General features: G+C 53.4%; 1 protein-coding gene across 1 annotated transcript in view; it reads left to right on the top strand.

Annotated features, from left to right (window-relative positions):
* The window catches only part of ARHGAP23 (Rho GTPase activating protein 23), a gene marked incomplete at both ends in the record, with an annotated part of 87,624 nt that extends 74,992 nt beyond the window's left edge, over positions 1-12,632 (top strand). Inside the window, 3 exons of the mRNA XM_080714050.1 lie at positions 79-175; positions 2,066-2,097; positions 11,757-12,632. Coding sequence (XP_080570176.1) covers positions 79-175; positions 2,066-2,097; positions 11,757-12,632 — 1,005 coding nt within the window. The remainder of the gene's footprint in view (positions 1-78; positions 176-2,065; positions 2,098-11,756) is intronic.

A 12,632-nucleotide genomic window follows, 5' to 3' on the forward strand; every position in this document is an offset into this window, starting at 1 on the left:
CCTAGGCCCCCCATTCAGAAAGGCCCGAAGTCTAGCCATCTGGGGCCTGCTGGCTGACCACCCCCTTCCTATCTGCAGACCCCCGTGGATGACAAGGAGCCTCAGTCAGTGCCCAACATCGAGTACCTCCTGCCCAACATCGGCAGGACGGTGTCCCCTGGTGACCCAGGCTCAGGTGAGTGTCGAGGCCTGGGAGGACTGGGTGGGGTGGGCTCTGCCATCCTGAGGGTCCCAGGTACCTGGCCAAATGCCCAGCTTGCCTGCCGCTGCCTCGCAGGGCCCTCGCCTGCCCCGCCTTGGAGGCTGGGCTGGTCCCAGGCCCTGTCCCTTCCTGGGGAAGTCCAGCCTCATCCGCTGAGCAGGCCAGGGCTGGTCACTGTCTCTCTTCTGAGCCTTTGATTCCTCGTGGGCTGGCTGTGTCCTTCTGGGCACCTTCCTCTGTTTAATTTTTCTTCCTTCTCTCCTCACGCCCTGCCTCTCCCTCCCTCTTCTCCGTGCTCCCTCCCCCACCCCGCCCTCCTCCTCTTCTCCCGCATCCCTCCTCCAGCGGACCTGTTGGAAATTTAAAGGGTACAGTGTGGTGTTGCGGCCTCGGTCACTAACAGTGGCGGGTGATTATAAGAAGGCTGGGCAGGCACAAGGGGCAGGCAGAAATGTCCTGGGCAGAAAGGACTCCGCTCTGACATACCAGCTAGCCATACTAGTCCCCAGCTGGCCCCTCAGCCCCTGCCCCTGCCCCTCCTGTCCCAACGCTCCTGAGACCTGGGAATCTGGCGGATTGGCTGCCCTTCCCAGCCCCAAGGCTCCTGCCTTCTCTCTGCACTGAGCCCGGCCACTTCGGGTTATCCAGGAGAGGGGAAGCTTGGTGGGGGACGCAGCTTCTCTAAGGCCGGTGGCGCCTTTTTATGACTCGAGCTCCCGCCTCTTCGCAGGGCCCTCCTCGCTCAGCCCCCACGTTCTTTTGAGGACCGCTGGTCCTCTCATAACACAGGACAGATGGCTTCTGTGCTCAGAAGCAAATGATGGCTACACCCTTCTTGACTCGGGCTACTAACTGTGGCTCGCCACCCCGGAGACACCTCACAGTAGCCCTAGTTGGGAGAAGTAGGCCAGGGTAGGGGCCAGAGGACCTGGGGCGGTAGAGAGGCGCCTCCCCGCCTCTTCTAATCACCTGCTGTCCTGTCCTGTGTGTGTCGTGTGTGGTCAGCCATCTTGCTCTTCTCACCGTGTGCAGGGGGAGGGGGCTGGGGATGGGCCTCTAACTCGCCTGCCAGAGCGTGTGGATTAACCGCACCCGTGTGCGACCCGGACCCGGAGGCCCCTGGGTCCACCCCCTCTCCAGACTGGGCGTGCTCTGGCTCCTCCTCCACCCCAGTGGTATTTAGCGAGTGGGCCCTGGGTCCCACAGACGGTTTCACTTTGCCCTCCTCGGTTGCAAATGGGGCCCTTGCCCCCTGAGGGCGGGTTGACCTCGGCTCAGAGGTGGAGCCCACCGGGACCTTATCACCAGCCCACTGAACCCCCTGCCCATCCATCACCTCTGCCTCAGCTCTCCATCGCCCACCGCCCCTCTTCCTTCTCATGTCTGGGCAGGGGCAGGGGTGGGAGCAGGCACCACTTCTCCTGCACCGTGTGCGCTCCTTTTCTCCAGAGCATCTGTGATTTGCTGTGTCTCACTGTCGTGGTCTCTGTAGACTGCATCTGATATTTGGCGTTTTCTCTCCAGTGCTTCTGAGTGGCAGGGACGGGTGGGGGAGGGGAGTGGAACCAGGCCCAAAGGAAAGCCTCCCCCAAACCCCCATGCCCTCAACCCTGGCCGCAGCGGATGGCAGCCTGATGTCACTTTCTGCCTCTAAAGGAAGTGGAGACTGACGTGATTTTCTGCTCCATCCCTGCCCTGTAGAAAATGCCATTAGGGTCCATGACATCCCCAAGGCCTGGGGCACACTCAGGGTCCAGAGCTCCCTGCTCCCTGAAGCCTTTGGGCGAGGGACTTGGGTCCGCAGGGCTCGGCCTTCTCTTGCCCCATCCAACTTTGACTTTTCTTTCTGTCTCTCACCAACAGATTCCACCACCTGTAGTTCAGCCAAGTCCAAGGTAAGCGGCAGCAGCGTTCTGGGGCCTGAGCCCCTAGGAGCCCCCGCCGCGGCTTTGGGTTAAGACATTAGGAGCGTGGCAGTGGGGCCATGAGGAAGGTTGGGGCCGCTGGGAAGGAAGGTGGGAAGCACCGCTCTGCAGGATGAGCTGCGAAGTCACTGGCCTTGGTGTGCCTGGCGAGGCATCTGATACAGTAGAGAGGTCTGGCATGGGAGTCAGTGTGGGTCAGTGGGTTGAAGCACAGGTCCTGGAGACAGGAGGTCCTAGGTTCAAGCCCCAGCCTTATCACCTAGCAGTTTGGGACCCTGTTCAAGTTACTTAACCTTTTTCTGATTTTCAGTTGTCTCATTTGTTCAAAGGGTAATAACAAGGCCGGGCATGCTGGGGAGGCTGAGACAGGAGGATCATAGATTTGAGAGCAGTCTCAGTAACTTAGCAAGACTCTTAGCAACCTGTTTTCAAAACAAACCAAAAAAAATTTTTTTTAAAGGTCTGGGGGTATAGCTCAGAGGTAGAATGCCCCTGGGTTCAATCGCCATTACCACAAAAATGAAAAGGATAAATATTCTAGCCGGGCGTGGTGGCGCACGCTTGTAATCCCAGCAATCCAGAGGCTGAGACCAGAGGATCGTGGTTCCTGCACAGCCTCAGCTACTTAGGCCCTCCGCAACTCAGTGAGACCTGGTTTCAAAATAAAGAATAAAAAATAGGGCAGGGGTGTAGCTCGGAGGTCAAATGCCCCTGGGTTCCATCCCCAGACCCGTAAAAAAAAAAAAAATATATATATATATATATATATATATATATATATATATATATATATCTTTAGGGTCTTTGAGGAGCCTAACACAATCAAAAGGAAGGGAATAATAAAGATAAGAGCAAAAATCAATGAATTGGAAACAACCGAAAAAGTCAGTGAAACCAAAAGCTGGTTTTTTGAAAATAAAAAAACTTAATGAAATTGCTAAGCCTCTAGCTAGACTGACAAATAAGAGACAGGACACAAAGGACCGATGCTAGAGATGACATAGGGATACGCACTACGCACCCCAGACCACACCAACGTTACAAGGTAATCCGAGAACAGCACGAGCAGTTCTGTGCCCGTAGACTCAGTAACTTAGAATAGACCGAATTTTTGAAAGATTCAAACTACTCATGTAAGATGAAATTGGTAACCGCCGGGCGTGGTGGCACACACCTGGAATCCCAGTGCTTGGGAGGCTGAGGCAGGAGGATTGCATGTTCAAGGCCAGCCTCAGCAGCTTAGTGAGGCTCTCAGTAACTTCATGAGACCCCGTTTCCAAATAAAAAATAAAATAGGTCTGGGGGTGTACCCCAGAGGTAGAAGGCCCCTGGGTTCCATCCTCAGTACCACCAAAAAAAAAAAAAAAAAAAAAAAAATAGGTAACCTGAATAGTCCTGTATCTCATTGAAGAAATCGAGTTTGTAATTTAAAACCTTCTAATGGTGACACACACCTGTAATTCTAGCACTAGGGAGGCTGAGAACGGAAGATCACAGATTCGAAACCAGCCTCAGCAGCGTAGTGAGACCCTGTTTCAAAATAAAACAGGCCACGCCGGGCGTGGTGGCGCATGCTTATAATCCCCGCGCTTGGAAGGCGGAGACAGGAGGAGCACACAGGTTCGAAGCCAGCCGCACAGGCTTAAGAGACCCTTTTTCCAAAAAAAAATCTATTTTATATGTGTGTGTGTGTGTGTGTGTGTGTGTGTGTGTGTGTATGTCTGGGAGCGTAGCCCAGAGGTAGAAGGGCTTCCAGGAACCCTAGTACCACCAAAAAATAAAACAAAAACAAACAAAAAAATAAGACAGGCCAGACGTGGTGTTGCATCCCTGTAATCTCAATACTTGAGAGGCTGAGACAGGAGGATCGTAGGTTCAAGGACAGCCTCAGCAAGGAGTGAGACTTTCAACTTAGTGAGGCCTTGTTCAAAATCAAAATAAAAAGCCAGGCGTGGTGTTACTTGCTTTAAATCCCAGCATTTGAGCCAGGCGTGGTGGCGCATGCTTGTAATCCCAGCACTTGGGAGGCTGAGACAGGAGGAGCACACAGGTTCAAAGCCAGCCTCAGCTACTTGGTGAGGCTCTCAGCAACTTAGTGAGACCCTGTTTCCAAATAAAATATAAAAAAGGTCTGGGAGTATAGCCTGGAGGTAGAAAGCCTCTGGGTTCCACCCCCAGTACCACCAAAAATATATATATATATATATATATAGTGCTGGGGGTGTAACTCAGAGGTAGAATGCCCCTGGGTTTCATCCCCAGTACTACAAAATAAATTAATTAAAAAATTTTTTAATTAGGATGTGAGGGCGATCTGGCAGTGACATCTGTCACCCCATTGACCGCCAGGGTTGATTCGGCTGATCTGGCTGGCTAGGCGGTGTCCCCTTCCTCCCTCATTGCTCCATGTACGTCCCTCCTGAAGCTGTGCGCTCGGTTAAAGAGGACGACCTTCCCCGAATAGAGGAGGACCGGTCTTCAGTCAAGGGTATACGAGTAGCTGTGCTCCCCTGCTAGGACCTCCAAACAAGCTCTCAAGGTCCATTTGTAGGAGAACGTAGGGAAGTCAAGCTTCCAAGACTCCAGACACAGCCAAATGAGGCGCTGCACGTGGCAGTCTGCCTTTCTTTAAAAAAAAATTTTTTTTAATTAAAAATAAAATAGGGTGGGGTTATAGCTCCGAGATAGAATGCCCTTGGGTTCACCCCGGTACCATAAACAAAAAGGGGGGCCTAGGGTATAGCTCAGGCGTAGAATGCCCCTGGGTTCAAATAAAAATAAAAATCCCTAGTACCAAATAAAAAGAAAAATTTCCAACAAAGAAAAATCTAGACCCAGATGATTTCTTTATTTCTCTCTTTTTTCTTCTTCTTCTTCTTCTTTTTTTTATACTTAAGATTGAACCCAGGGACATTCTACCTCTGGGCTACACTGCTGGGGCTATTGTCTTTTTTTTTTTTTTTTTTTTGGTAGTACTGGGGATGAAACCCAGGGGCATTCTACGCCTGAGCTACACCCCCAGCCCTATTTTTTTTTATTTTATATTTTGAAAGAGGGTCTCACTGAGTTGCAAAGGGCCTCACTAAGTAGTAGCTGAGGCTGTCCACAAACCGTGATCCTCCTGTCTCAGTCTCCCAAATGCTGGGATTACAAGTGTGCACCGCTACCCCTGGTTTGCTGGGGTTTGCTGGGGCTGTTCTTGAACCTGCAGTCCTCCTGTCTCAGCTTCCCAGCTACTGGGATTCACTAGTGCATTCTATCAAATATATTAGGAGTGTTTTTATTTCAAGTAATTTTTTTTTTTTTTTTGGTGGTACTGGGGTTCCTGGAAGCCCTTCTACCTCTGGGCTACACTCCCAGACCTATTTTTACATTTTTTTATTTGGAAACAGGGTCTCCTAAGCCAGAGCGCACGGCTGGCTTCGAACCGGCACGATCCTCCTGTCTCTGCCTCCCAAGCACGGGGATTACAAGCATGCGCCACCACGCCCGGCTCAAGTAATTTATTATATTTTTTAAGTAATTTAAAAATATTCTAATTATAAAGTAGTATAATATTGGCCGGGCATGGTGGCGCACGCTTGTAATCCTCGTGCTTGGGAGGCAGAAACAGGAGGATCGCACAGGTTCGAAGCCAGTTGCGCTGGCGTAAGAGACCCTGTTTCAAAAAAAAAAAAAATAGGTCTGGGAGTGTAGCCCAGAGGAAGAAGGGCTTCCAGGAACCCCAGTACCACCAAAAAAAAAAAAAAAAAAAAAAAAAAGTATAATATTAAAGAAGAGTTATGTGCTACCTAATGACATTTTGGTCAACAACAGACCACATATATGACAGCGGTCCCCTATAGCCTGAGAGTATACCAGGCTATAATATCCAGTTTTGTGTAAATATATTCTGTGGTGTTCACACAACAATGAAATCAATGATACATTTCTCAGAATGCATCCCATTGTTAAGCAATACATATCTGTAAGTGTAATATTTAAATTATAATTACTTAAGTATCATTTAGTTGTTTTTTTGTTTTTTGGTTTTTTTTGGTGGTACTGGGAATGGAACCCAGGGGCCTTTTACCTCTGGGCTATACTCCCAGAACTATTTTATATTTTATTTGGAAACAGGGTCTCTTAAACCAGCTGAGGCTGGCTTTGAACCTGTGTGATCCTCCTGTCTCAGCCTCCCAAGCGCGGGGATTACAAGCGTGCGCCACCATGCCCGGCTCTCGTTTAGTTATTTTAAAAGTACTGAGCTGGGAGTGCAGATCAGTGGTAGAGCACTTGCCTCTTATGTGCAAGGCCCTGGGTTCAATCTCCAGCACTGCAAATAATAACAATAACAACAGTAATAATAGTACCAGTTCTCCACAATCTTTTCCAGAGACTAGAAGGAGAAGGAACATTTCCATTGGCCTCATCCTATGAGGGCAGCATTACCCTGACACCAAAACCTAACAGTGTCTCTAGAGATAGGGTTATTCATGTAGTCATAACACAAATACTTATTGACCACCTACCACACACGAGCACTGTGCTATCTGTGTGTACAGAAGCAGACCAGGTCCTGGCCTTCGAATGGGAGACAGACAAGCTAATGAGCACGTGAGAACTGGCCGGAGGGGTTTCTGGGTTGCAGAGGAGGCAGAAGCCAGGGGAAATGAGCTAGCCAGCTGGCTCCCCAGTGAGGGAGGGCAGAGAGCGCTTGTTCAAAGCCAGCCTCAGCTACTAAGTGAGACCCTGTTTCCAAATAAAGTATAAAATAGGTCTGGGAATATACCCTGAAGGTAGAAAAGCCCCTGGATTCCACTCCCAGTACCACAAAAAAGGAAGGAAGGAAGGAAAGAAGGAAGGTAAATTAGGGCTGGGGATGTAGCTCGGAGGTCAAATGCCCCTGGGTTCCATCCCCAGACCAACCAACCAACAAACAAAAGAAACCGTTGTTCTAGATGTAACAACCATTGTCTAGTTGTTCCCCAGGTCACCCAGCTGGGACCAGGGCCCTATTCACAGTGGCATCCCCATGGGCCTCCTGCAGGTGATCTCAGCTCCTGGTGGGAGTGGAGCCAGCACACGGTCACACACCCCTTGGCTTCACTGTGACTAGAGCGTGCTACCTTCCCACCAGGAAGGCGCCAAGTTCCTGAAGAAGGGGCCCCTTGTCTTCTCTGGCCCCTCACCCCTGCTCAGCTCTCTGTACAGCCCAGACACCAGCCCAAGGCCCCGCTGGCCCGGGGCGAAGCCAAGCCTTCAGCTGGGCTCTGACTTCCCAGCACTGTCTCAGTCATTTCACCACAAGTTTCTCCTGTCCCATCCCAAGCTCCAGAGGTTACCTCCCGGTGACCCCGACTGAGGGAGAACTTTCTAGCCATGTGAAAATATTTGTGTTAATCACAGACGCTGGAAAGCAGGATTCCCCTCTACTCTGGGTCTCAGGCCCTTTTGAAAATCACGGGGGTGTAGCTTAGTGGTAAGAGTGCTTATCTAGCATGCCCAAGGTCTTGGGTTAGATCCTTAGCACCACAGACCAAAATCAGAAAAGAAAAAATCTTGTTTAAGATAGATACTGATGGCATATCCCTGTAAATTCCAGCAACTCGGGAGGCTGAGGCAGGAGGATCCTGAGTTTAAGGCTAGCCTGGTTGGTTTGTTTGCTTATTTATTTATTGTGGTACTGGGGTTGGAACCCAGGAGATTCTACCCCGAGCTACACCCCCAGCCCTATTTTTTTTATTCTTTATTTTGAAATAAGTTCTCACTAAGTTGCAGAGGGTCTCACTAAGTAGCTGAGGCTGGCCATGAACCCACGATTCTCCTGTCTCAGCCGCCCAAGTACTGGGATTACAAGCATGGGTCACTACGCCCGGCTTTAACCTAGTTAATTTAGTGAGACCCTGTCTCAAAATACAACTTAGTGAGACCCTGTTTCAAGCTAAAGAATAAAAAATAGGGCGGGAGTGTGTGTGGCTTGAAGGTAGAATGCCCCTGGGTTCCAGCCCCAGTACTGGAAAAAAAAAAAAAAAAAAGAATACAATAAAAGGGCTAGAGTAAATTGCTTGCCTCGGGTTCAATCCCACTAACACACACACACACACACACACACACACACACACACACACACACACACAAAGGCAAGCACGCCAGCTCTGCATCCCTGCTCCACAAAGACCTTCATACAGAAATCCTGGAGCAAATTCAGTGGGTTTGCAGCCCTTCCCAGGCCTCCAGTTCAGGACCCTTCTCCAAAGGGCTGCAGGGAATCAGCCTGATGCTCAGCCTTCACCTGCAGGCATCAGCTCCACCCTCATCACTGGCGTCTCCTGAGGTGCTGATTCCCGAGTCCAAAACACTCACAATATTAACAGCTACCATTTCTTTCTTTTTCTTCTTTTTTTTTTTTTCCCCAGTACTGGGGATGGAACCCAGGGGCACTTTACCTCCAAACTATACCCCTTATATACTCCAAATATAGCCCTATTTTTATTATTTATTTATTTGTGGTACTTGGGGTGGAACCCAGCAGCTTTCTACATCCGGGCCATACTCCCAGACCTCTTTTATACTTTATTTGGAAACAGGGTCTCACAAAGTTGCTGAGAGCCTCATTAAGTAGCTGAGGCTGGCTTCGAACCTGTGCAGTCCTCCTGTCTCAGCCTCCCAAGCACTGGGATTACAAGAGTGCTCCACCATGCCTGGCTATTCTTTATTTTGAAACAGGGTCTCACTAAGTTGCAGGGTGCCTCACTAAGTAGCTGAGGCTGTCTGTGAACCGCAGTCCTCCTGTCTCAGCCTCCCAAATACTAGGATTACAAGCGTACGCCACCACGCCTGGCTAATAGCTACCATTTCTTGAGCACCTGCTACCTTCCTGTGCTCAGAATTATTACTCTTCACAAAGGACATGTAAGATAGAGACAGCATCGCCTTTATTTTGCAGTTGAGGAAACAGAGGCAGGAAGGACTTCTGCAACCTGCCCCGTGTCTCACAATGAGCTAGTCCCCTGCTCTAGCGCCTGCCCTCTGAAACAGCCCATTACAGTGACACCTGTCCCAGGTGAACCCTGCCCAGTCGTTAGAGTAGCTGACAGCCAAGATGGGTGCCTTAGCTCTGGCTGCTTTTACAAAATACCATGGCTGGGTAGTTTAAGCCACAGCTCCAGGAGCTAGAAGTCTGATGAAGGGGCCAGCATGGTGGGTTCTGTTGAGGGCTCCCTTCCTGCTTTGTGGACGGCCACCCCCCTCAATGTGTCCCTCCACGGCAGAGGGAGGGGGAGAGAGAGGAGGCGGGAGAAAGAGAATATGGGGACTCAGTGCTATGTCCTCTTGTAAGGGCACTGATCCATCGTGAGGGCCCCACACCCATGACCTCAGTGAAGCCTGGTTTTCTCCCAAAGGCTCCATCTTAAATACCGTCACATACCTCAGCTCGGCCCACAGGCAGTGAGTGGTGGAAGCTACTCGGCATCAGGTGGTTGAACTGGGCTCATCTCTGCTTAGGCCTCAGCACTGGCCAGGTTCCAGGGGGCCCGCTGCAGACGCACGTGCCCGACACCAGCGGGTGCTCAGCTTGGGTCGGAGGAGTACACAGGCTGGTGGAGGGTCCCCAGTAACCTCCATGGAGCCTCTGCCTACACACCCTGGGTGACAGGGAGCCCACTCCATCATAAGCTCACCAGGGCAGGTGACCTGCACGCAGCCCTCTGTCATTGCCCCCAGTGCTCCTGCTAGCCGGGGCGCCCCTCCTGAACCCCCTAGATCCTTATGAGTCGGAACCCAGGGGCATTCTACCTCCTAGCCACACCACCAGCCCTATTTTTTATTCTTTATTTTGAAACAGGGTCTCACTGAGTCACAAAGGGCCTCACTAAGTAGTAGCTGAGGCTGTCCGAAAACCACGATTCTCCTGTCTTGGCCTCCCAAATGCTGAGATTACAAGTGTGCATCACCATATCCAGCTTCCACCAGGAACTTTTGCTTGGCTTGGCAAGTCTCCAGCAAAGCTGGGAGGACATCAGATACCTGCTTCTTTTTTTTTTTTTTTTAATTTATTTGTGTGTGTATGTGGTACTGGGGATTGAAACCTGGGGCATTCTACCTCTGAGCTGTACCCTGAGTAGCTAAGGCCGTCTGTGGACCTTGATCCTCCTGTTTCAGCCTCCCAAGTCCTGAGATTACACGCATGCATCATCATACTGGCTAGGTGTGTGTGTGTGTGTGTGTGTGTGTGTGTGTGTGTTTTACTGGAGATTTAACCCAGAGACATTCCACCTTTGAGCTACAACCCCAGCCCAATTTTACTTAGTTGGAAACAGGGTCTTGATAGGTTGATTCGAATCTCACTACTTGTTAAGGCTGTCCTCAAACCTGCAATCATCCTGTCTCAGCCTCCCAAGTATTGGGATTACAGGCATGTGCCACCACACTTAGATACCTGATTCTTAATGTAATGACAACTCTGGAGGGAGGGACAGGGTGGGACCTGGGAGTCCTGCTAGGATGGGCAGAAGGACCCTGAAAAAAGCAGAGCGAGGGCCTGCCAGAGGGTCATGAGGATGAGCCCGCCTTGGGAGAAGTTCAGAACTGAAAGGACCTGGCCGTGGGCAGAGGGGAGAGGGAGGAGTCACAGGACCCCTTAAGTTGAGGAACAGGTTGGAGGCAGTGTGGAGCAGGGCTGAGTAGGGCGATGCAGCTCCAGACGGGTGAGTTGGAGCTGCCCAGGGACACCCAGGTAGAGATGGGGTTGCAGTTGGAAGAAAAGCTGTGAGGATGAGGCGGGCGGCGGGGAAAAAAAAAAAAAAAAAAAGCTGTGAGGAGAGTTTGGTGTAGGACAGCAAGGCCTCGGTGGGGCAGTGTTGTTTAAGAACAGAATTTTCTTGGGGACAGAGCTAAGAAGAGAAAAGAGCTGAGAAAACCGTCCTGGGAGTCCTTGTCGTTCACCCCCGCCCCGCCCAAAGAGGCCTCCGAGAGAGGCCAGAAAGGGAGGATGAAAAGCAGGTGCCAGGAGCCCACAAAGGGCTGTGTAGGTTCTGCTGGGGGATTGGTGGGAGTCCCAGAGTAAAGCATCCTGTGGGGAGGGGCCAGTGTGCCCGGCCTGGGGTGTCAGGAGCCTCCCATCCCCACCATTGGGTTGTACTGGACGCTCCAGGCTGGTTGGGTTGGTTGACCTGGGTTTGAGGATTGGTGGAGTGGAAGAGGGAGGAGGTGAGGTTGGGTTAACTGTAGAGGGAGGAGACTGGAGCTTGTGGTCAGACAGGATCCCTGCTCAGCCCTGGGGACTAGTGTACAGGCAGCTCTGGTGAATACGCCCGGGATTGTGTGTGTGAAGTGGGCCCCGCTGTCAGGTGGTAGGCACTGCGGGACTCTCACTAGGCCTGTGCACAAAAGGATTTCTCTAGGGCTGGCTATGGATGGGAGGAGGGCTGGGGAAGCCGCTCCGGCCCCCAGGAAAGAGCCTGGCGCTGGTAATTAGGGCCCCAGGAGGTGCTGAGCAGGCCTGGGGTGGAGGTGGGCTCTTGGTGGATGGAGGAACACCAGCGCGGGCGCTGGCCGGTCTGGACCCGCGCGATGGCGTGCCGTGGGGATGCCGAGGCCCTCGGGCCCCGGGCCGGGCGCCGCCTCATCCTGACCGTCTCCCGCAGGGCTCGTGGGCCCCCAAGAAGGAGCCGTGCGCCCGGGAGATGCTGGCGATATCCTTCATCTCCGCCGTCAACCGCAAGCGGAAGAAGCGGCGGGAGGCCCGGGGGCTGGGCAGCAGCACGGACGACGACTCGGAGCAGGAGGCGCCCCAGCCCGGGGCGCCCGGGGCGGGGGCGCCGGGGCCCCCGGAGCGGCCGGAGCCCGAGCCCGAGGCCCCGGGGCGGCTCGGCCCCGCGGCGGCCCCCGAGGAGCGGCCGGCGGCGGACACGCGCTCCATCGTCTCGGGCTACTCCACGCTGTCCACCATGGACCGCAGCGTGTGCTCGGGCGCCGGCGGCCGGCGGGCGGGCGCGGGGGACGAGGCGGACGACGAGCGCAGCGAGCTGAGCCTGGCGGACACCGACACGGAGGCGGGGGCCCGGCCGCGCCGCGCCTCCTTCTCCTCGCACCGCCTGGTGCCCTGCGACACGCTGGCGCGCCGGCGCCTGGCCCGCGGCCGGCCGGACAGCGAGGGCGCGGCCGGCTCCGCCTCGTCCAGCAGCCAGGAGTCGCTGCGGCCGTCGCGCGTGGAGGCGCTGCGGCTGCGGCTCCGCGGCTCGGCCGACGACATGCTGGCCGTGCGGCTGCGGAGGCCGCTGTCGCCCGAGACGCGCCGGCGCCGGAGCAGCTGGCGCCGCCACACCGTGGTGCTGCAGAGCCCGCTCACCGACCTCAACTGCAACGAGTGGAAGGAGCCGGGCGCGCCCCCGCCGGCCGCCGCGCTCAGCGACGCGCGGGACTCGGGGCTCAGCAGCCTGGAGTCCAAGGCGCGCGCCCCCGCCGAGCCCGGCGCCCCGCAGGCCCAGCCGCCGCGCCGCGCCCGCCTGCACCGCCTCTGA

The sequence above is a fragment of the Muscardinus avellanarius genome, assembly GCF_963383645.1.
Source record: "Muscardinus avellanarius genome assembly, chromosome: 16".
NCBI classification, from domain to species: domain Eukaryota; kingdom Metazoa; phylum Chordata; class Mammalia; order Rodentia; family Gliridae; genus Muscardinus; species Muscardinus avellanarius.